Raw genomic sequence first — 22856 nt, forward strand, 5'->3', positions numbered from 1 at the left:
CCGACTATTGTAAAGACTTTCATCTTATTATATTTGTATTAATTATTTAAGCTGTGTTTTTCATTTTAAACTGTAAATTTAATGTATATACATAGCTGATTCAATATTTGTAATACTGTATTTTGTAACTGTGTTTAACTTCAACAATTGAAGAGTCAACATAACTTGATTTCATGTTTTTGGGCCAAGACTGGCACCTGCAGGTCATTTACTGGAACTTTTCTATTGCCACACTAAATCATTCACTGCAGCAGCAGGAGCAACAAAAAGTTACTGTTTAATATTTTATAAAGTTACTATTTGTACGGAAGAGAGATCAAATGGTTATTTATTTGCTCAGATGTATTTAGAATATACTGTTCATAATGTACATTCATCTAGCTATTATATACTATCATAGGCCTATTATGCGTTATCTTTAACGAACTGATAATAGTTATACATCGCGTGTACGAATAACAAACATAAAATATGATGTAAAAAATGATTATGCTCATAATTCTATCCTGACTAATTAGGTGACTGAGTTTTGATGTGACATATTTCTTGTAGAAATAATAAACCTACATGATTCATCTCTCCTGCAACAGAAGAACACATTGAAGAAAAAAAATATTTAATATATGTAGCTGTTTTGGTTTTGTCAAAAGGTCTTTGCAAAAGTCTGTTTTCAAACGCAGTGCAGCACTTGTTTTTCACACTATCAAATACTGTATAAATCTATGTATTGACACGGTGTGTCCATGATTCATTCATCCTTTTTCATAAGATGTATATTGACCCCTAAAGCGAAAAAAGAAAGCACATTAAATGTATTTATGGCTGTCTAAGAAACACGAGATGGTTTATGGCAATGTCTTTCCATCTATAGCTTCTTGACAGCTATTATGGATTGATTTGGATGCATGCAACCAAACTTGCGCGTGCACTAACCACACCCCGCCTCACTGAATAAAACCACCAACTTCACCTTGAATACCCACTGAATGACAAGTTGCGCTGCAGCTGGGGGACTGTTTGATAAACAAAACCGACATTGTGTTCATTTTCCTGCGTTTCTTATTTTTCCTTTAACGGCTGGAGAACAAAATCGTTTTTCTTATGAAGTATGGCCACAGTCAAAAAGGACGACCGACTGACAAGTTCTCAAAGTTTACTGTGTGTCGGTTTTGCCGGAGTTTTTAGCAAAACTGTAACGTCACCTCTGGAGGTAGTGAAGATTTTGAGTCAAATAGGAACGTTTCACTGTAAACGTGGCTTCCTGCACAGCTTCGTTTTTATCTGTCAGAATGAGGGACTTCGAGCTTTTTGGAAGGGTAACATGGTTTCCTGTCTACGGTTGTTCCCCTACAGTGCCATACATTTAGCAACTTACAAAAAGTAAGTGTTATTAGACATTTTTTTTAACGTTCGGTAATGAATGTTTGATGATTAGCATTTATGCCTGATGCATGTGTTGTAGATCTGTGTAAAATTTATAAGATCTTATCAACTTTTAGATCAGCTGTGATGGTAAACAAAGACAACAGGAAGTTGACGTGTTAGCTTGATAGCGTTTGAAAGTAGACGAGTAAAAAGAATTGCATTATGAAGTAATTATATTCTAACAAGTGAGAACTCATTTAAATATGCTTAAGAAGTCACATTTACAATAGAGCGTTTAAAGAAATTATAATTTAAATTTCCCCTTTTTCCTTCATTGGCCTCAACGTGACGTAACCATAGACTGTATAAAAACAGTAACCCATCACGCCTTCATTTTCTGACCAATCATGTAGCTCAGAAAACCAGCACGATTGTGGTCTCAGTTGCAATGGGCGTGGCCTTAATTATGTGCATTCATAAAACGCCAATTTCACATAGTAAAAGCAATTTCAGCTGTAGTGTTTCTATGGTTATGAACTATGCACTTAGCAACACCCATCAGAGGGAGCTTTCAAAAGTACTTCATTATTGTTATACCGGGTCACGTGTATTTTCGGAACACCGGAAACAGAAAGACCCGTACATAGTGTTCCAGTATTCCTGGAAAAAGAGTGGAGGGTGTATTCGTGTAATTCCGACCTCTTTTGAACACACTGTTCCTATGAAAAGAATATATGTGTACCTCTCGAATACAAGCTTATGTAATTGATTAATAATCTAAATTTTAGTAAAGGATATAATTTTTATTACTCTTTACAGTGATACTATTAATACTGTATTAATCTATATTATAATCAATGTAATAATTATCTATACATATAATACCACAAAATAACAATACACACACAATTTTTTTTTATATATATATAGATAAATGTTAATTTCTATTTAACTGGTGAAGTTTAAATTTAGGCTATTTTTGTAATCATTTGCACATCTGGAATTTAGTGTCACTTGATCTTTCAGAAATCATTCTGTTATGATTCTAATATGCTCATATCCTTTTTAGTCATTCAAAATAAAGAAAATAATAAATGGAAAATGGATAATGTCAATTTTTTGTTAAGATTAAGTACATTTTTAGCCTGCGTAGTCTAAATTTTAGCCTTTAGATAGTTCGGTTTTTCATATCAGTTACATGTATCTGGTTAATAGGACTGGGACTCTAAACTTAGGTTCAACTTCTGTGGTAATGATATTATGCTATATTCCAGAATCACAACATTTATTCTTATTATTTTTGGCAGTATTGTCCACCTTCATGTTGATGAACTGGGTGATATCTCACAGTGGAGAGCCATAGTAGCCGGTGGGCTGGCAGGCATATCTGCCGCTCTAGCAACATATCCACTGGAGGTGCTTGAAACCAGACTTATTGCTCAGAATTGCCAAGAACCAACATACAGAGGCTTGCTGCATTCTCTCTCCACCATCTACAGAAATGAAGGACTTCAGGCTCTCTACAGGGGCTTTTCCCTCACAGTGTTAGGTATATATTTTTACCTTGTTTACACGTCAGAATAATCAAATTAAGGAGGCGGACATAATTCAAAAATTTATAAAATATTTTAAAATTTCATACTCTAATTTTACTTCACAACATTCCATAATGTACTTTTTACTGCACTATGTTTCATATTAAATATCATTTAATACTTAATTACATTAGAAATCTAGTACTTTCATACTTTTACTCAAGTAAAAGTAATTCAAATTTTACTTGAGTACAAGAAAGCACTACATTTTTTATTGTTAAAGGTAAAAAACAACTTTTACTTATGAAATGTAGTGCAGTAAAAAGTATGACATTATGCTTTGGAATGTAGTGAAGTTAAAGTTTTCCAAAGAAAAACACTGATAAAGTACAGATACCTTTTAAATTTACTTGAGTAAAGTAAAAATACTTCTACTGTACATATTTATAAACATCAAAACAAAGTCAAAATAAAACCCTTTTTTTAACTCTTTTTTTATGAATGTCAAAACAATAACAAACAACACTCCTTCATGGGTCCATATGTAAATATTTTTCCAAAGTATAACACAAAAAGTGAAAGAAATTTCGGCCTGGTCAACTGGTAACAATATAAGCCAATATTTTTAAGCATGTACAGTATACGAGAATATTTGTGGTCATACATTCATAAACATAATACTCATTTCCGTAGGTGTACTATCAAGCAGCCGTGGATCCTAATTACATACAGTACATTTACATTAATGAATATACATATTCCACTTTGGCAGTTATCTGTCATCTCTCTGTTTTGATATATAGATTGTCCATTTTCGCCAGTGTTTCTTAAAAGTCTCTTCTTGCAGTCTCAGCCTGAATGTCAGTCTTTCCATCTTGTAAATTTCTGTAACTATTTGCTCCCACTGAGTTCTTGTTGGGGGAGGCTGCTGGTGCCATAGACAAATAATCTCTTTTTTTGCTGCTGCTAGTAGAATCCTGAGTAAATATTTATTCCTATTATTAACTGAATCAGGTATATTGCCAAGAAATAGAAAGCTTATAACCTTTTAATTAATAATATTACCTTCTGGATCTCTCATAATTCTGCTTGAAAAGTTAATGGAACTTAATGTTTGGATTGCTGTGATAGGTGCTGTCCCCTTCTCCATTGGCTGCTATGCGGTGTATGTCAATTTGGATAAGCTGTGGCAGGAGCGTCATGTTCGCTTCACATCTTTGCAGAACTTCATCAATGGCTGTCTTGCAGCAGGAGTCGCTCAGACGCTCTCCTTCCCCTTTGAATCTGTTAAAAAGAAGATGCAGGTGAGAATCTTTGAGACATAATGCTGTAATGCTATATCTTATCACAAGGGGGCACGATAGTACCAGTGTCGCAGACTTGAGAGTCCCTAAATTTGTTAAAAATTCATACCTTTTTAACTTGGCTGTGGCCCCTTTGTTCATTTATGTTAAGAACGAAACGTTAAAATGTTTTACAGAAACATGAATTTGAATTTTAAATAGTTTTTGGCACAGGTCACACAGAACAATGCAGGACACCATTATGAAGGACACAAGGCCCTGCAGCAGCCTAGAATGTACATAGTGTCCACCGTCTGTCTCTGCCAAAGATAAATTGTCTAAAGATAGCTGACCTCTCACACACAGTACACATAATGGTGTTTCTGATCTGGTTCCTATATGTTTTGTTTTGCTAAACTAGAAACATAAAGTTCTGCTTTTTCCTCTTTTGCAAGTTAAATTGTAATGTCAGGAATAAACCTTCCAAAGCTGCTAAATGTTCTGAGACTTTCAGTTTGGTGCTAAACAGAGTCTCTATAGACACAGTAAACAAAGCACACAGAACACACATCAAGAGGGTTTAAGGGTAGATAAGTTTAGGTGAATGTGGTACAGTAGGGCAATCAGTTGTTACTGGAAAACAAATGTTCATGAATTAAATATAAATAGAACATTTTAGCTTATTCTTGTTTATAAACAACAGTGTCAATATTCTCTTATGGGATCTTATGCAAGTATGTAATTATTTCTTAATGATCAGGAATATTTCTTCAATCTTTACTCTAGGCCCAGAGTCGTCTTTTGCCCCATTGTGGAGGAGTCGATGTCCATTTTAATGGAATGCTAGACTGCTTCAGACAGGTCATCAAGAACAAGGGCATCATGGCTCTTTGGAGTGGCCTTACAGCCAACATGGTGAAGGTGAAGTGAAGGTGTTTTATATGCTTACGTGGTGACAGAGATAAAAATAACCCAAGCACCATATGTTTTCTGTGTAAATGGTTCTACAAAGATTTATATTTAATTAAAAAACTCACAGGGTTGTATTTCACAAACATTTCCTGAACAACAGTCTGTTTCTTGCACTATATGAAATGAATACATCAAATTGTACCTTGAGTTTCTTGAGTGGCCTCTGCATGAAATAACATGCTTAAATATTTTTAATGGGTGTTTGTGGATACGCCTTGTATACATAATACATTTACACTTCCTTGTGAAACTAATATTACGTTTTATTTTCACATTACAGATTGTCCCATATTTCGGCCTGCTTTTCAGTTGCTTTGAGATGTGTAAGCAAGTCTGCCTTTACCGGAATGGCTACATCATTTCTCCACTAAGCTACAAGCCTAAACCAGGCGTGGACCAGAGCCTGGGCCCACATGAACTGCAGGAGTTTAAGCGCTACCTGAGAAACAGAAAATCACACAAAGCACAGAGTTCATCCATAGGAAACCGCTGGTAACTATCAGTAATAAACAGAACTCTGAGAAGTGCATTGATGATGAGTATAAGGTGTTTGTACTGCTGGAAGGCACAATGTATTATTCACAGTTGTACCTCTTATTGTATTTAACTTCCGATATTAAGGATTCTGCACATGCACACTTGAAACAAGTTCATTTCGTACATTCTACATTACCTCAAACACATCAGACTTAAGTGTTTTTATGAACTGTGGTAATGTAAAACCTCTTTTAATCACTTCTCAGGAAATATGTTGAACATCATTTCAACAATATAGAGCGATGCCTTTGTCAAACAAAGTATAGGTCTTTTACCGGATTTTAGCTCTTGGGCCTTTTTAAAGGTCTTCTGTTATTTATAAACCACATGCTTTTAAAGTCATATTGTGGTGCAGTTTTTGCATTTGCATATTTGATCATTAATGACAGTATGATTTTGAATGTGCATTGTAATGTAATATACATCATGTTGATCTGGACACATGGTAACCCAGTAATCACTGACTCTGATTCAGCTGTGAAAAGGACAAGATTTGTTTACTAAAAGCGTATTTGAGTGTTTCATTTTTAAAATGTGGCACGTTAAGATTAAATCTTTAAGCACATTGTAAAAATTAAAGAAATAAACATATCTTAGTTCTTATTGTCAACTGTTATACTTGTCATATGTTATTATCTGCTGTATTATAGTATTTTATAATACAAACAAAATTGAATTGCATTAGTATAGTTGGTTGTAATACAGATAGTATTGATTTTTTATTGCGTTGTGTAATCACATTCCCAGATGGATCACTCACCCTGCCACACAGTCAAAAGTCATGTGAAGGCCTTTGTACTGACATGTTGGCCCTTTTTCTTTTACACATATGCCCTTGGAGATCATTAACTAAAGACAGTCAGCGATACAGCCAGTGACAAACACGCATGCTATGTCACCTTGGAGAACTGCTTCTTGACTTGACAGCTGAAACGAAAAACTGGACAATCCTGATTTTCTTGCTGTATTTAATTGTCAGTGTGCATGAAACTATTTTTGTGACGTTTTTAATATTATCACTCATGAATTACTGACTATTTGGAAACACATTTTTCTTATGTTTTAAAAACTTCCTGTTGTCATTTACGCTTTCCACCTTGAGAAGGCTTAAGGTTACCTTTCTAACTTTGAGCCATTCATCTCCGTCATCATAAAATGGCCCCGCCTCCTGGAAGCTGTGACGTTTAGTCGACGGTCCAATCAGATCTTAGAAGCGTTCGGTACGTGTGTTATCGCGAGACGAACCTATTAAAAATCTCTTCTCAACTTTTCAATCGGCCATTTCGAATCAGCCGGCATTCCACACTAGTCCAGCGGCAGAGCGGGATTGACCTCTTCAAGCTACACCTCTCCAAGAACATCCGACAATGAACGAGACCGCCATCTCTTTCGCCAAGGACTTCTTGGCCGGTGGTATCGCCGCTGCTATCTCTAAAACCGCCGTGGCCCCCATCGAGAGAGTCAAGCTGCTGCTTCAGGTAACGTTAAATCTACGCAGTAATATCGGGATTATATAATCCCTGATTTTTAAGAAATTAGGTTACATAATGGACTAAAACGTGAATACAACCAGCACAGTGTAATCCTAGAAGAGTTTATGATTTAAATAAAACCCAAGAGCATTTTCAGATTTTAATCGGCGGTATTTTAATGTTTAATTAATCATTGAATGGAGAGAGTCTAACGACATTGTGAACGTCTTCACTAAATGAGAATCTTAATCTGTGTGAGTAAAGGATGTTTTGGTACACTTTGAGCCGTTTAAAATCGAGCTGGTCGTTGAATAACTCGTTAAAAGATCGAGAAAGTTAGGCCTTAAGTGTTCCGTAACCTTTACCAGCCCTCCCTGAAAGAACATCCTGAGAAACGCCTCAAGCTCTTACCGATCTGCGAGCATTTGGTCGGAATTTAACAGAGCTGAATGGGTTTGTTCCTTTAGTATGGGTTTTGAAAGGCGTATTTTTATTCATTTTAAAACACTTCCGCGAAACACGGTAAACCAGCATCCTCACAGATCTCGCCAAGGTCGCGAGAAGGGGAGGCCTGTGAATAGCTAGGCCTTTATAGCTAGCTTGCAAGCTAACGCTCGCGTCCCAGAACGACGACGTCTCAGGTATTGTTTAAGAGGACACGTTGTATGATGGGCGTATCATAAACATTTTGATTTAATATCGCATGTTTCTAGTTTTCACACCGTTTTACAATTATTTAATTGTTTTCGGGGACGATTTTTTTTATAGTTTTACGGAAACCGCCTACCGGAAGATATCGCGTTTTAACTCGTTGCCGGCTTTTTATCGTTTAGCATAATCACGTGTTCGTGGTTCCTCCTTTGTTTTAAACTGGTTTTAAACTCGCTTAATTAAGTTAGTTGCTTCAGTTTGGTACATTTGTAATCGTGGAGGCTTCAAATGATCAATTTCAATCACTGTTTTTCATTGTGTGCATTCATTGATTTTTTTTTTTTTTCTGTGTTTACAGGTGCAACATGCTAGCAAACAGATTACAGTAGATAAGCAGTACAAGGGCATTATTGACTGCGTGGTGCGTATTCCCAAGGAGCAGGGCTTCGTGTCATTTTGGAGAGGAAACTTGGCAAACGTCATCAGATACTTCCCCACCCAGGCCCTCAACTTTGCTTTCAAGGACAAGTACAAGAAGGTCTTCCTCGATGGTATAGACAAGCGCACCCAGTTCTGGAGGTACTTCGCTGGTAACCTGGCCTCAGGTGGTGCCGCTGGTGCCACATCCCTCTGCTTCGTCTATCCCCTCGACTTCGCAAGAACCCGTCTGGCCGCTGACGTCGGCAAGGCTGGAGCAGAAAGAGAGTTCAGCGGTCTGGGTAACTGCTTGGTGAAGATCTCCAAGTCTGATGGCATCAGAGGTCTGTACCAGGGCTTCAATGTGTCTGTGCAGGGTATCATCATTTACAGAGCCGCCTACTTCGGCATCTATGACACAGCCAAGGGTGAGTTTGAGTTGCATTTGGGTATTGTCAATGTGTGCCACTTGCTGCATTCACTGCATCTGCTCTTTCGTCTTTAGGTATGCTGCCAGATCCCAAAAACACCCACATTGTTGTCAGCTGGATGATCGCTCAGACTGTGACTGCTGTTGCTGGTATTGCATCCTACCCCTTCGATACAGTCCGTCGTCGTATGATGATGCAGTCTGGACGCAAAGGAGGTCAGTTACCACTTTTAAGACCATTCCAGTACAAGTTGTCAAGATAAAGCAGTGTATTAATCATTTGTTTTCTTTTATTGCAGCTGACATCATGTACAGTGGCACAATTGACTGCTGGAAGAAGATCGCACGTGATGAGGGCGGCAAGGCTTTCTTCAAGGGAGCCTGGTCCAATGTTCTCAGAGGCATGGGTGGTGCCTTTGTGCTGGTCTTGTATGATGAGCTGAAGAAGGTCATTTAAGCGTTTCCGGTCCACCATTCAATGTGAGATGTTAAACTGTAACATATCTTGTACATTTGGAAGGACTCTCAAATTCCGCCTTATTTATAGGGACCAACTAGTATGTCAGTACTGGTTGTACTGGGGGAAATTGTTTTTGCGGTTTTCTTTTGCCCCGGTTTATCTTATTTTCTGTTTTTGTTCCCCTCACCATACTGTCGTTCCCAAAAAGAAAGAATGCCAGGTACTAAAATCTACCTGTTTTCCAGCCGGTCTGTTTTTAGTCAATGCAACAATAAAGACCCACTGAATGAACCTACACCGTAACTTGTGTTTTTTTTCTTTCTACTTTATCTTGCGTTACAGGTGTTGTCACTAAGCCGTTTGGATGGCTTCTGCCCTGTTCATAAATTCAAACAAACTCTGTCCACACCCTTTAAAAACATGTCCGCAAACTGAACTAGCAGAATGATTCACAGGCAGAAAGCCCTCTAAGGCCTTTTGTACATCTTAGGGAGTCTTGGATTGTCAGAAATTGTAGGGAATTCCTTAGGCAGTAAGAGTAGTGGGGCATTTTATGCATAGTATTGAAACAAATAACTTGTATCACCCTCAAACTGCACTGCAAAGAGTTGTCACTTGGAAGTGTCCAAGTGATTATTCAGAGGCTAGATTTCTCGCATGCCTTTAAACATGTTCCTGAGTGTCAGGCAGTATTTCATTTTCTTAAGATGCAACCTCATACCCTGTTGAACTTCCAGAGTTGTGCTTGAGTCTGAGCCAAGGACAGTTGAGGGGACACTTGTGCCCCTCAATGTAATTCAGTCCTGGTTTATTTTGGAGCCCCACATATTTAAGTGTGTTGGAGTATCATCTCAATTTTTGTTAATTTATGTGCATCTGCATTTTTACATCTGTGGTAATTTAGAGATTCCTTACTCAAGTCTTGACAGGCCAAAGAGGCAAATATCTTTTCAAATCATCAACTGATCTTAAAGCCAGTAGAGGAACCACAGGAAAGATATCAAAGGGAAAAAATGGCTTTAAGCTTGGGCCCCTGTCCATGTGTTGCAGGTGACCTGATAACATTCGAGAGGCATGAATGAAATTCTGAAGGTTTATAAAGGCTGCAAGGCTAATGGCTCTCCTCTAGTGTAATCCAGTATGTTGGAAAAGCTGGCTTGTGTGTGCCCTCGTACGCTAAAAGCCTTGCTGACCTCTTAGCAGACATCAGGCTAGTCGTAAATTAGCACGCTAATCCGTCCTTGCATCACCTTCACTTCAAGCATGGCGAGTTCCTGAGTATGGCATTACAGGATGTTCAGAAGGGATAAATAGTGGATGGTGGTGATAATACACTCTGGCCTCTCGTGGCCTCCTGATTGGGTACAAGAAGTTTCTTTGGGACTAATTTCTTTGGAACTGGGGCGGGTTTAAAAAAAAAACTGTTTTCATAATTTTCTTTGTGTTTGATGAAGCACTTTTTGGTTGCCTGACACTACACTGTGACAGCTATACATATATCAGGGTTAATAAATCTTTTTGGATTAATTTCGATTTAATTAGCAAAGGAAGTATCACGAGTAAACAGTGATATAATTTATGCACATTCTATGAATTTGTCAGTTGTCCTGCTAACCCTTTCGTGACTGCTAGGTGAGAAATATGTCAAGTTAAGTATAACAAATCACAAAATTTGTATAATGGATCGCGTTATGCGTTAACAGGATGAGCCGATTACACAAGAGTCAGACTTGTTCTGACAGTCTTGTTGCACGTGACGTAATCCTGGGAAGGCGGTTCAAACTCGCGCTGGCTGGCTGCAGACTACTCGCAGATCACATGACTTGTACAGGTTCAGTCACTCATAGGGTATGGCAAGCCGTTTTAGCTTAAAGGGTAACTAAACCCTAAACCAACTTTTTTTAGTTAATGATCGAATGGGGCTTTATTAGTGCTGTTCATTGATTCGAGTAACTTTTTTGACATTTGAGTATAAAGTGTTTTAATTCTACAATATATAGTGTAAAAACGCCTGAGTGCTGCCCTCTTCAGGTTGAACAGTGGCTACTGCAGTTGATTTTTCCTACTGGATGTTTGCGGTGGTACGTGACGTAAGCGGTGGCAGGTGACGTAAGCAGTTTCCAGCTCACCACGCCCTTGGTATGAGCTACCACGCCCTTGGGAGTATAAAACCATCTTGTTCTGTCAAAATCACTGTAGAGGCTGCTTCGCTAGCATCGTCAGATGCCGATCGCGATGTGGGAGTTAAGACCGCAGTTTGAGCCAGCAGCTCGAATTGATATGGCTCAGGCCCTGGCCCTGTTTCCACAGACACCTCGACATCCTCCACTTCAGGTGGAGGTGGGGGAGAAAAGTCCTCTACTTCAAATGAACGCTCTGATGCAAAGCTACTTGCCTCACTACAGTCACTCTCCATTTTAGTGACTCTGACAGCAGCTGTCAATTAATCTATTACTGCGGGTCTCAGGTTCACGCCCCACCCGCTCAGCCCCGCCCTCGGTTTGTCCCCTCTATCTCCGCTGTGCTCTGCCCACTTTTCAGCATTTTTCAAATATTGCCAGTGGGTGCAGTCAGGCTTTGACCAGGGGTTTAGTTACCCTTTAAAATATTCCCAGCATTACTCGTCGTAATTGCGTTTTAATTAGTAACAATTAAATTAGAGAACTCTACAATTAAATTCTTACTAGTAGCAATGCCAATTAGAGAGCTCTCTTATTCAGTTCTTACTAGTAACAATTATGATTAGAGAGCTCTCTAATTCAATTACTACTTGTAAGAATTCCAATTACAGAGCTCTGTAATTTAATTCCTATTAGAGAGCTCTACAAATTAATTTTTACTAGTCATGTCTCCATTGAATTCCATTAATTTTTAATTGCAGAGCTCTACAACTGAATTTTTACTCATAAGGATTACAGTTAGAGAGCTCTACAGTTGAATTCTTACTAGTAACAATTCCAAGTATAGAGCTCTCTAAATAAATTTTTACTAGTAATAATTCCAATTAGAGATCTCTCTAATTCAATGTTTACTAGGAACAATTCCAATTTGAGAGCTCTTAATTCTTACTAATAAAAAACACATTAAAGATTATGTTTAATTCATAATCAGTATTAGCTTTATTCGCCAGGTGTGCGCAAACACACGAGGATTTTTTTTAAAGGTGCTCCTGGTACATACATACATACATGCATACATACATACACATCTGACATGAGAACAGAAAAAAAAAATAGTAAGACTTAACAATAAATAATGTGTATGAATCTGAAACAGTCGATTGATTTATGTATAGATTTGTGCATTTTTACTCTATATAGAACTGTATAAATAAAGAGATATGCATATGTATTTACATAATACTTGAGAGAGGCAAAAATGTAAGATGTAGAATGAATTAGGGAATGAATTACAGAATTCAGGTAATGATTCATATGTTAGCTGTTTAAGCTGGAGATGGCATGGGGGAAAAAATGTTTTTATTCCTAGATGTGCAGTGGTTCTAGTACACAGAGATCTGTAGCATCTGCCTCACTTTATAATTTCAAAAATGTAATGCCATAAATTAAAACTAAAACTAATTATTAAAACTTTCCCCCTCTTCACTCTTAAAAATTAGAAGTCCTGAAGACTGGGCAGGTGCACACCAATCATCATTTCTGCTGTCCTAACAGTCTGTTGCAGTCTTCTTAAATCTGATTTGCTGGCTGACCCAAACCAGAGAGTTAAAGAAGAGCACAGAAGCGACTCATTAATAGCTGAGTAAAACTGTGTAATCTGTGCCTGTGGCAGGTTGAACTTTTTCAGCTGACAAAGAAAGTACAACCTCTGCTGGGCCTTTTTCACAATGGAGTAAATGTGAATGTCCCGCTTCCTAAGAGATGGTTGTGCCCAGGAACCTGAATGACTCCACTGCAGCCACAGTGCTGTCCATGATGGTGAGTGGAGGGAGAGCAGGGGGCTTCCTCCTGAAGTCCACGATCATCTCCACAGTTTTGAGCATGTTCAGCTCCAGGTTGTTGAGACTGCACCAGACAACCAGCTGCTCGACCTCCTGTCTATATGCAGACTCGTCTCCATCCTGGATGAGGCTGATGACTGTTGTGTCGTCTGCAAACTTCAGGAGCTTGACAGATGTGTCTTTAGATGTGCAGTCATTTGTGTAGAGGAAGAAGAGCAGTGGGGAGAGAACGCAGCCCAGTGGAGCTCCAGTGCTGATGGTGTGGGTGTTGGATGTGAGTTTTCCCAGCCTCAATCGCTGCTGCCTGTCTGTCAGGAAGCTGGTGATCCACTGACAGATGGAGGTGGGCACAGAGAGCTGTGTGAGTTTTCCAGGAGGATGGTGTTGAAAGCGGAGCTGAAGTCCACAAACAAGATCCTTGCATAAATCGCTGGTTTGTCCAGATGTTGGAGGATGTAGTGCAATCCCATATTGACTGCATCATCCACAGACCTGTTTGCTCGGTAAGCAAACTGCAAGGGGTCCAGCAAATATCCAGTAAAGTCCTTCAAGTAGGCCAACACCAGTCTCTCAAATGACTTCATGACCACAGATGTGAAAGCAACATGTCCGTAGTCATTAACTGAGATTTTTGGTTTCTTGGGTACAGGGATGATGGTGGAACATGAGGGAAGGGATGAGGGGAAGTCGTGGCCTAACAGGGGAAGTTGTGGCCTAATGGTTAGAGAGTTTGACTCCTAACCCTAAGGTTGTGGGTTCGAGTCTCGGGCCAGCAATACCACGACTTAGGTGCTCCCCGGGCGCCGCAGCATAAATGGCTGCCCACTGCTCCGGGTGTGTGTTCACGGTGTGTGTGTGCACTTTGGATGGGTTAAATGCAGAGCACGAATTCTGAGTATGGGTCACCATACTTGGCTGTATGTCACTTCACTTCACATTTGAAGCAGGAGGGGACTTCATACAGATCCAGGGATCTGTTTAAGATCAATGTGAAAATGGATGATAGCTGGACAGCACAGACTTTGAGGCAGGCTGGAGAGACGCCTTTGGCTTTCCTTATATTCTGATTCCTGAAAACTTTGCATACATCCTCTTCACAGAGATCAGGCTGAGAAACAGTAGGGGTAGGGAGGGGAGGATGTTAATTTCAGATCCTGTAATGTAATCAAAGAACTCTCTAATTCAGTTCTTACTAATAAGAATGCAATTGCAGAGCTCTTTAATTGAATTGTTACTAGTAAAATGCAATTATGACGAGTAACGCTTGGAATATTTTAAACTAAATCGGCTTGCCATAATAGGGGTCTATTTTTACGGGTGTAATCTCTGGCTGGCGTGTCAGGGTGCTGTACTCCATCATGTGACTGTAGAGGTTTAATCATATGCCAGTTGCCTGAATGAACCTGTCCAGGAATCCATTTCTCCTCTGCGAACCGGAACCCTGATCATGCCAAAGATGAAGGTTGTACACAACCAGCAGTGATGAAGCATTCATCAATTTATCTCAGTGATTTGAAATCGTTCATAAAAAGATTCATTCATTCACTGATTCGTTCAGTGGTGCTTTTTTTTGTAGACTACAAGGTTACGCCAGTAGGTGGCAGAGTTGTGTTTATGAGTGTGTACCATACATCCACTAGCTATTCTTGACCGAAACAAGACTCCTTCCTCCATCCACCTGTTTTATCAAACTCCTGATAAAGACAATAGCTTATATAAATTAAAAGCTGTAATAACTTCCTTACGTTATTTTAATTGTGTATGCTTAGTTCGCTCAGTTCAACACAAACGAAAGTAAACGACAGCGAATCGTTCATTTAAAGATCTGTTTAAAAACACCGATTCTTTCATTAGGGTGGAACTATCAAAATCACAATATTCCATGTTAATAAGGCGGTAAAGTGTGTGTGTGTGTGTGTGTGTGTGTGTGTGTGTGGTATAATTCATGTCATGTTACATTTTGTCACCTTGAACAACAATAAGTGAACAAATTCTCACCACCTGCTTTGCGAAGACATTACTCCCTAAATGAAATGTAGGTGTGCCACCATGCGGCGAACATGGTTGAAGAAAGTCGGATGTACTTCACCATATGCTTGATGTTATCGCATGGTGCGTGCTTTACTCTTGTCATTTTTTACACAGTAAACGGTTGTCTGTAGTAAAGTGAAAGTAAACGAGAATTATTTGTTCATGAAATCACTGCTGCATCATGCAATTATTACCTGCAGAGAGCAGATTATAGTAAAGATTAAGCAGGAGCTCTAGGGAGGGCAAAATACTACGACATCTTCAAGTGCACCAATCACATTACAATCACAAGTTCCTCAAACCATAAACACTTACCTTCCGGATCTGCATTCAATATGAGTCTGTCTGTCTGAATGGAGAGGAGAGGGAAACAGTGTTGCGTTTAAGTGGGCCAATGAAGCAATCGAATGCAAAGGAATTTCTTTCTGAACCTAGACCTTTTTAACAATGTACACTTGGCGGTGTTTCTTCGCCATTGTATTTGTACTTGTTTGGTACTTCTCGGAGTTTGGACACATATGGACACAAGCATTCGTTTGTTTTTTATGCTTTTTCAATTTACCTTTCAAAAAGCAAGACCGTGAAACAAGCACTCAGACGGACGACACACTTGAAGAAACAGAACAACAGGTAACAAGATTATTTCTGCTGCTGCATAATATATATCAACGTACGTACTATTATTATTATTGTTACTACTACTACTACTTTGAACGTGCATAGAGTGGTTGACACTGTCCTGTTGGAAAATCTAACTTAACTGTATTTTGGAACAGGGTTTCTAAAGTTTCCATTAGCTGGTTCAAGCTGGTCATTTGCTGGCTGACCAGCTGTTATGTTCCCAAAATCTGCTGGACTGGACTGACCAGCTGACCAGCTAGAAACCACTGTCTGTGTCCCAAAACAAAACTTCTATCATAAGTTGGATTTTTCAGCAGGGCAATTTAATACGTACCTGTAAGGGTTATTGTAAATGGATACATAACAATAAAATCAATTTATAGGCAGAACTAACTGTGGGAAGAATTTGGACAGCATCATTACTAGGAATTATTGAACGCTTTGGTTGAGAGAGTTTCGGATCTCATGTCAAAAAGATCACTTTTTGTTCCTTATTTCTGTATGGAGGGTCTTCCAGAAAGCAAAAACCCTAAGCTCTTTCTGACCTCATTTCTGTATTCATGACTCTGATTTCAGACATCATCAGTGAAATTACTGGAATTTAATCCCTTGCACCTTAATCCTCCTGTTTCAGACAAAGAAAGCTCACCATGTTGGTGTCAGTGATGAGACTGATGCAGCCAGAACCGCACAAACTGAGTCTGAGACAAAGCATTATCCAAATGTACAGAGGTCACTCCTCCAGGGTAAATAATAATTTTGTTGTTTGCAAGCTTCACTCCCTGACAATGAGATTTAATGTAAACATGACAGAACAGGAAGCAGAAGATCAGATAATATGGTAATATTTCACAGGTTTGTGTGGCGATATACCACATTCATTTCCGCACCAAAAGTGATAGGGACAAACGTGGTATTACAAGGGGATCATTACAGTTGTGCATGATTAAAAAGATTTTTTAAAATGTCTTTGCAGTGTTTAAATGTGCCTATGTTAACCTGGTCCAGCCGTGGTACAAAGTCCCAGAACTTGGCGACAGTCAGCCCCTTCATAGGGCACTACAGACGGAGTTTAACCTGGTAGTCGAGAGAGTCATTTGCAAGGCAAAGAACTTCGATCTGTCTGCTACCAGTGTGGGTTGTATTAGGATCTTCACTCAGCACCTGCATAATGCAAAGCAGTCAGATGGGTGAGCAAGTTTGTCTGTCATTATGTAGTGTATGCCTCATTTATTCTGAGAATATTGTGTAATATTCTGACATGAGTGACATCACTATCTTTTTATCATTTTCCTTCCTTTTCTATTTTATGCTTGGTCCATTTTAGAGACCATCAGCACAGCAACTGAGTCTTATGATTCTTGAGCTAATGTTTTAAAATCAAAGAATATCTGCCAAAACTCATGGACTTTCCATCCTAACCTATGACTCATCCCTTGATGTATTTCCAGGAATACTGCTAGTAATATGAGTCATTTATAAAAACCGGCATGTTCATTTGTTGATCTTTTTTTAAGCTCTCCAGTGTTCGGTTCAAGGTCTGAGGAGATGGCAGTCCTCAGGACATTTTCTGAAGCTCTAGTGCGAAACCTTTTTCCTGAGTACCTTTGGGAAGCAAAACTCTACCAGTGTGTCCTAACTGAGATTGTTGCTACAAAAGGTTAGTCCTACTGACCTTTGTGCTAAATACTTTCTAATGATCTTTTTAATGATCTGAACATTCACCAGCAATCTGGCATCAACATTCGTAGAATTCATTGTTATGTTTAGGACTGTTTCTCTGAAACAAACATTACTTTGTCACTCAGTGCGTCAAAGATTCTCACCATCCTTTCATTGCTTTTACAAACTTGTTTGTTTTCATTATTGTGTGCCACAAAACTCATGGATATCAAAACAACTATTCTTCACTTTGTTCACAGTGGGTATGGCAACAGAGTGAATTCTTTCTGTCTCTAACTGCCTCCAACATCATATTTAATATACATTCAAAATGAAATTCATTTTATATTATTAATTTTGTATACCAAATCATGATTGTTTGTGGTTTACTAAACCTTTACTGTCTTAACATATTCCCTTCAAGCCTGCACTTATCTGATAAAAAATGCAGTAAAAAATAATGTGAAATATTACAATTTAAAACTGTAAAATTCAGTTTATTGCTGTGATGCAAAACTGAATTTTCAGCATCATTACTTCAGTCTTCGGTGTCACATGATCCTTCAGAAATCATTCTAATATGCTGATTTTGTGATCAAGAAACATTTCTTTTTGTTATCAATGTTGAAAACAGGTTTGCTGCTTAATGTTTGAGCAAAACTCTGACCACAAACTTTTAAATAGTAGTGTTTAAGTTATTTTTGTGCTGTAGTAATTGTATTGTGTATTTTCTACTAATTTACTGATTCTTTGTTATTCCTGTTGTCCATCTCTAGCTCTTGATGTGCTTGTGACATGCCTCTGTAATCCAGACAACCTGAATCAGATGGTGGTTTTGCAGCTGGATAGCGTAACCTTTAAAAGCTCAACAGGAGACCTGCTAAACTCAGATAGGGAAGGCACACCATCTTCCATGGGAAGTGAAGAAGCAGAAGTGTAAGTCATCTAAAAACATAATGTTTTAGCATATTCATCATATTAATCGTAAAGTCGTGGCCTAATGGTTAGAGAGTTTGACTCCTAACCCTAAGGTTATGGGTTCGAGTCTCGGGCCGGCAATACCACGACTGAGGTGCCCTTGAGCAAGGCACCGAACCCCCAACTGCTCCCTGGGCGCCGCAGCATAAATGACTGCCCACTGCTCTGGGTTTGTGTTCATTTTAATACAACACAACTCAATGCTTAAAAACAAATCAATAATCCATAATAATAATCACCATACTTGGCTGTATGTCACTTCACTCACTTAATCTCAGCTGGTTGCCTAATTCTGGTTTTCACAAATTCCGCAGAGTGACAGATGAAGCAGAGGATGGTCGCTCTGAAGACACAAAAGAAAAGAAGAAGGGTGATGTATCTTTCTCTTTCATCTCAGTAATTTGATTTATGAGCGGTGAGTGTACATAAATAATGTAATAAAGTGTAATTTAATTACCTTTTTCAATGTTATCTAAGCAGGCAATAGGATCAAAGAACGATTTTCTAAATTTGTTGATAAGGTCAAGTCAAAGAAAGCCCAAAAGAAAAACCATAAGAAGAAGAAGAAGGAGAAGCAAGAGCTTTTACAGAGGGCTTTATCAGCACGAAGATCTGCTGTTATTGAAGATGATAGTGCAAGGAGCAGAGAGGGCTCCATTAGAAGTGGCATGGACTCAGATTATGTATGGAACACATGCATATTGAATTGATTTGCATGAAGTTTTCGGTGCAACTAAGTTTGTCTGTGCTTTCTTTTAAAAGGGCAGTGAAACGGATGTTTACCTAACAACATATGTGCAAGAAGATATGATGGAGTTCAGGCTTTCCTATGAGATGTGGCGGGTGGGGAAGTGGGCAGTCCGTGTTACAAATGTAAGGCATATGTTAAAAACAACGGAAGCTAAACAACGTACAAGCTACGCTGAGTTGAATAAGTAAAAAAACACAATTGTCTTAGGTTCAAAAGGAAAATGAAGAGCTTTGTTTCACGCTTCACCTGGAGGAGAAAAATAACCCTGAGAATCTCAACTGGGATGTAAAAAAGTCCCAGTCAGATGTACATAATTTTTGCAGCCTCTGGCAGGTGAGAGAGGAAATTGTGAGGAATCTTCAATGCATCAGTTGTATCTAAACCCATACTATTTTGTATTATAGTCATTCATATTTTACTCATTATTATTGATTAATGTATGTAGTTGCCTGCTTATAAAATGTTTGTTCACTTTCTGTTGTTTTTAAAGGATACTTCCACTTTACCCTCTATATCTGCAATAGTAGAGAAAACAAAGCAGGATCTTGATGGTGCATATGCAGAAGAAGTTGGATCAGCCTTGGAGCACTTTTTACAAGTAAGCTGTCACACACACACACTATCTAGAATTAAAGAAGGGGTTGTCAGTTGAAATAAATACCTGGCAATGTTTTCCTCTCATTTCTCTTCAGGAGCTGGTTTCTGATGCACAGCATGGACACACTCAGCCTGTGTTCCAATTCTTGTGTCCCATTGTACAGCTGCTGAGTAATAAGGACCATAAGGGAGGTGTATGGAGTTTTCTGAATGGACTTGCAAGCTTTCTTAATCCTAGCCAAGATGAGGATGAGGTAAAAGCAGATTTAGGTCAATTGCTTAATGGAAACCTCATGAAACTGATGAAACGCTACTGTTCAAAAGTTTGGGGTCAGTAAGATTTATTTGAAAGAAGTAAATACTACTACTCGGCAAGGATGCATTAAATTAAACAAATGCTCAAAAAAGAAATATTACTTTTTTCAACATTAATAATAGGAAATTTTTCTTGACCAGCAAATCAGCATATTAGAATGATTTCTGAAGTAATGGCTGCTGAAAATTCAGCGTTTCCATCATACAAAAAAAATGCATTTTATATTAAATTCAAATAGAAAACTTTTTTTTTTTTTTAAATTGTAATAATATTTCACAAAAATACAGCCTATATAATAATAATAGACAAAAAAAATCCAGACTTGGTGAGCATAAGAGACTTCTTTCAAAACATCAAAAAACTCTTTGAATGGTAGTATATTTGTAACAATATGTTATATAATTGGATCAATATAAATACAGCAAGATTTTAAATCTTGTCCAAATAGAGCTAAAACCAACCTAAAAATAAAGAATTCTAAATAAATAATATAAAAAAAAATATAAAAAAATACACAACCTCAAACCAACCAAAAACATATAAACATATATATATATATCTAAATATATTTATTTTTATATATATATATATATATTTTTATCAATATTGTATGTATTTGGATCAATATACATACATCAAGATTTGATGTCTTATCCAAAGAGCTAAAGTTTGTTGATTTATAGTAGACATATACCTTTAGCTTCAGCACAATGCAAATTTTTGAGAATACTGCCACCCTCTGGTGATACTAGTATTTTTTTGTTTTCACAGTCACATAATCCCAGAGGAGAAGAAAAGCTCTATGGAGCAGGAGCCTCAGTACATAACAGTGGACAGTCGACAGGACAGCCAGCCTGCATCGACACAGATGAAGAGCCAAAGGGGGGCATTGTAGAAGTACCAGTAACTACAAACGTTAGGTTTTGTAACCCTAGTGAAGAAACTGACGCCTTCAAAAGTGGAGAACCAGATATGGAAGATCAGACCTCTGATGAACAGAATGTTTCAGATGGACAGGAGAGCCTTGCTGAAAGTTTAGATATCTTTGTTAATAGGTCAAAACTAGTCAGTCCTTCAGGACACTCGGGTGATATCTCAAGCTCAGTCATGAACCACACTGAAGGCTTACAGTCTGACTCAGTCGATGCTCAGTCTGGGGGCAAAACAAACAAAAAAGAAAAGTTAACTCAAAAAAAGTCAAATGGATTTCAAAAGGCCAACGTAAAAGAGAAAACGGGACAGCTCAAGGACGAGATGGCAAATCAGCCTCAGGCACAGAAAAAGGAACCCCAGAACAACTGGGACCAAGTTGAGGCCACCAAAGCCATATTTGAGTTAGTTAAGGAAATAACTGGTATGATGTGACTCACTTGTTCTGTTTGGCTTTTATGATCGCCAAGAACTGAAACTAAAACTGATTTTTTTTTTTTTTTTTTTTTTTTTGGTGTTCAATGTTTGTCTTTAACATCTTCAGGTAACTCAGTCTTCATTAACATCGTTGATGCCATTCTAAAAGCAGTCCAGCCTTTGGTAAAGAAGTAAGTATCCCATTTTATATCTATTCAAACACCAAAGATATTCAGCTTCGATGTGAAGATGAGCATAAGCTTTCTTCCCATGCAGGAAAATAAACAACTTTTTAAAAAAGATGAATCCCACTGAAGCTCAGATTGCATCCTACATTGACAATTTCCGGGAGAAGATATGGCCGGAAGGAAACGCACCCATCCATCCGCCACCTGACAGTGAGGAGAAACACAAGACCAAGGAGAAGGCTTTACAGCTTATAAGTTCAAAATGTATGTGCAATATTTCCTCATGCCTTAGACTGTCATTTTTTTTTTTTTATGTTTCTTTCATCCTAACCAGTATTCAGTAATTGTTGTGGTGGTTTTAGATTCAAACTCTCTAATTCTCAAGAAGACTGATGTTGAAACTGTGTTCAAGATCTTCCAGGACACTGAGGAGAACAAGAAACTGGTTTATGTGAGGACTCTTGCTAAGATTCTTGTGCAGTAAAATCCATTTAGAAACAAATACCCAGATTAACATTTCTGTCCTTGTGTTTGTGTGTCCATAGATGCTGCTGTCGTACATTCTTGGGGAGTTCCTACCCGGGGAGCCTGCCTTCAGTGCAATAGCTAATCTAACTGTGAAGGATTTTGTTTCATAATTGAGTGTATTTTTTTTAATGTAAGTTGTCTAATGTCTTAAAATGTGCATTATTTAATATTTTATGTGTATATTCTTTAAGGATGCATTGTGATATACCTCAGACAGGTCAGCCTTTTACTTTCACTTTGAGCAACGTGAACACTCTTAAGATTTCTTGATATTTTTTTAAATAAACAAAAATGCCAGCCTCTGTTAAATGTAGCATTTTAACAAATGTACTGTAATTGTCACACTTCAATAATGTTTTAACTACCATTTAAAAAAAAAATCACTGTATAAGTTCACTTTTTGTTTCATACCTTAAAATTGTACACTGTGAAGAACTGACTTTCTGTTTTAATAAACAGCACAGGTTACTCAGGACAAAACAGATAAAGTCATTGTGATACTGATGATAATTTTTTATAAGACTTACAGTACGCGGTCTGTGAGGAATGTATTCGAACAATAATAATGCCAATAAATATATTTACTACTAATTGCGAGTGATTAATTTCTTGCACATTAGTAAACTGTAAAATAAGTAAAAACCTCGACTGTCAAACCCGTGACGTAACTATGTTAGGCTGCTACAACTGTACGTGTTTGAAGGGTTTCCTGTAAACGGCTTTTAAATATATCTGTATTTCTTATTAATCGATA

The 22856-nt window shown here is 38.1% G+C and overlaps 3 protein-coding genes across 3 annotated transcripts; all 3 read left to right on the forward strand.

Moving 5' to 3' along the window:
• The first annotated feature begins 985 nt into the window (after window positions 1-985).
• On the forward strand, window positions 986-6304 carry LOC109102108 (solute carrier family 25 member 43). The gene is made up of 5 exons (XM_019115427.2): window positions 986-1380; window positions 2673-2914; window positions 4032-4204; window positions 4970-5104; window positions 5436-6304. Exons 1-5 carry the CDS (start codon window positions 1109-1111, stop codon window positions 5649-5651), a joined length of 1038 nt encoding a protein of 345 aa, XP_018970972.1. The 5' UTR covers window positions 986-1108; the 3' UTR covers window positions 5652-6304.
• A 637-nt stretch (window positions 6305-6941) lies between these two features.
• Window positions 6942-9413, forward strand: LOC109102110 (ADP/ATP translocase 3). Its single transcript, XM_019115429.2, has 4 exons — window positions 6942-7170; window positions 8174-8660; window positions 8738-8878; window positions 8962-9413. Exons 1-4 carry the CDS (start codon window positions 7060-7062, stop codon window positions 9117-9119), a joined length of 897 nt encoding a protein of 298 aa, XP_018970974.1. The 5' UTR covers window positions 6942-7059; the 3' UTR covers window positions 9120-9413.
• A 5722-nt stretch (window positions 9414-15135) lies between these two features.
• On the forward strand, window positions 15136-22693 carry LOC109102682. The gene is made up of 16 exons (XM_042738444.1): window positions 15136-15744; window positions 16370-16481; window positions 16712-16925; window positions 17253-17395; window positions 18174-18333; window positions 18690-18745; window positions 18856-19058; window positions 19138-19248; window positions 19334-19459; window positions 19617-19724; window positions 19819-19977; window positions 20811-21393; window positions 21514-21577; window positions 21663-21838; window positions 21937-22025; window positions 22120-22693. The coding sequence occupies exons 1-16, from the start codon at window positions 15562-15564 to the stop codon at window positions 22210-22212; spliced, it is 2580 nt and encodes an 859-aa protein (XP_042594378.1). The 5' UTR covers window positions 15136-15561; the 3' UTR covers window positions 22213-22693.
• The last annotated feature ends 163 nt before the right edge of the window (window positions 22694-22856 follow it).

This window comes from Cyprinus carpio, chromosome B14, assembly GCF_018340385.1.
Source record: "Cyprinus carpio isolate SPL01 chromosome B14, ASM1834038v1, whole genome shotgun sequence".
In the NCBI taxonomy this organism is placed as follows: domain Eukaryota; kingdom Metazoa; phylum Chordata; class Actinopteri; order Cypriniformes; family Cyprinidae; genus Cyprinus; species Cyprinus carpio.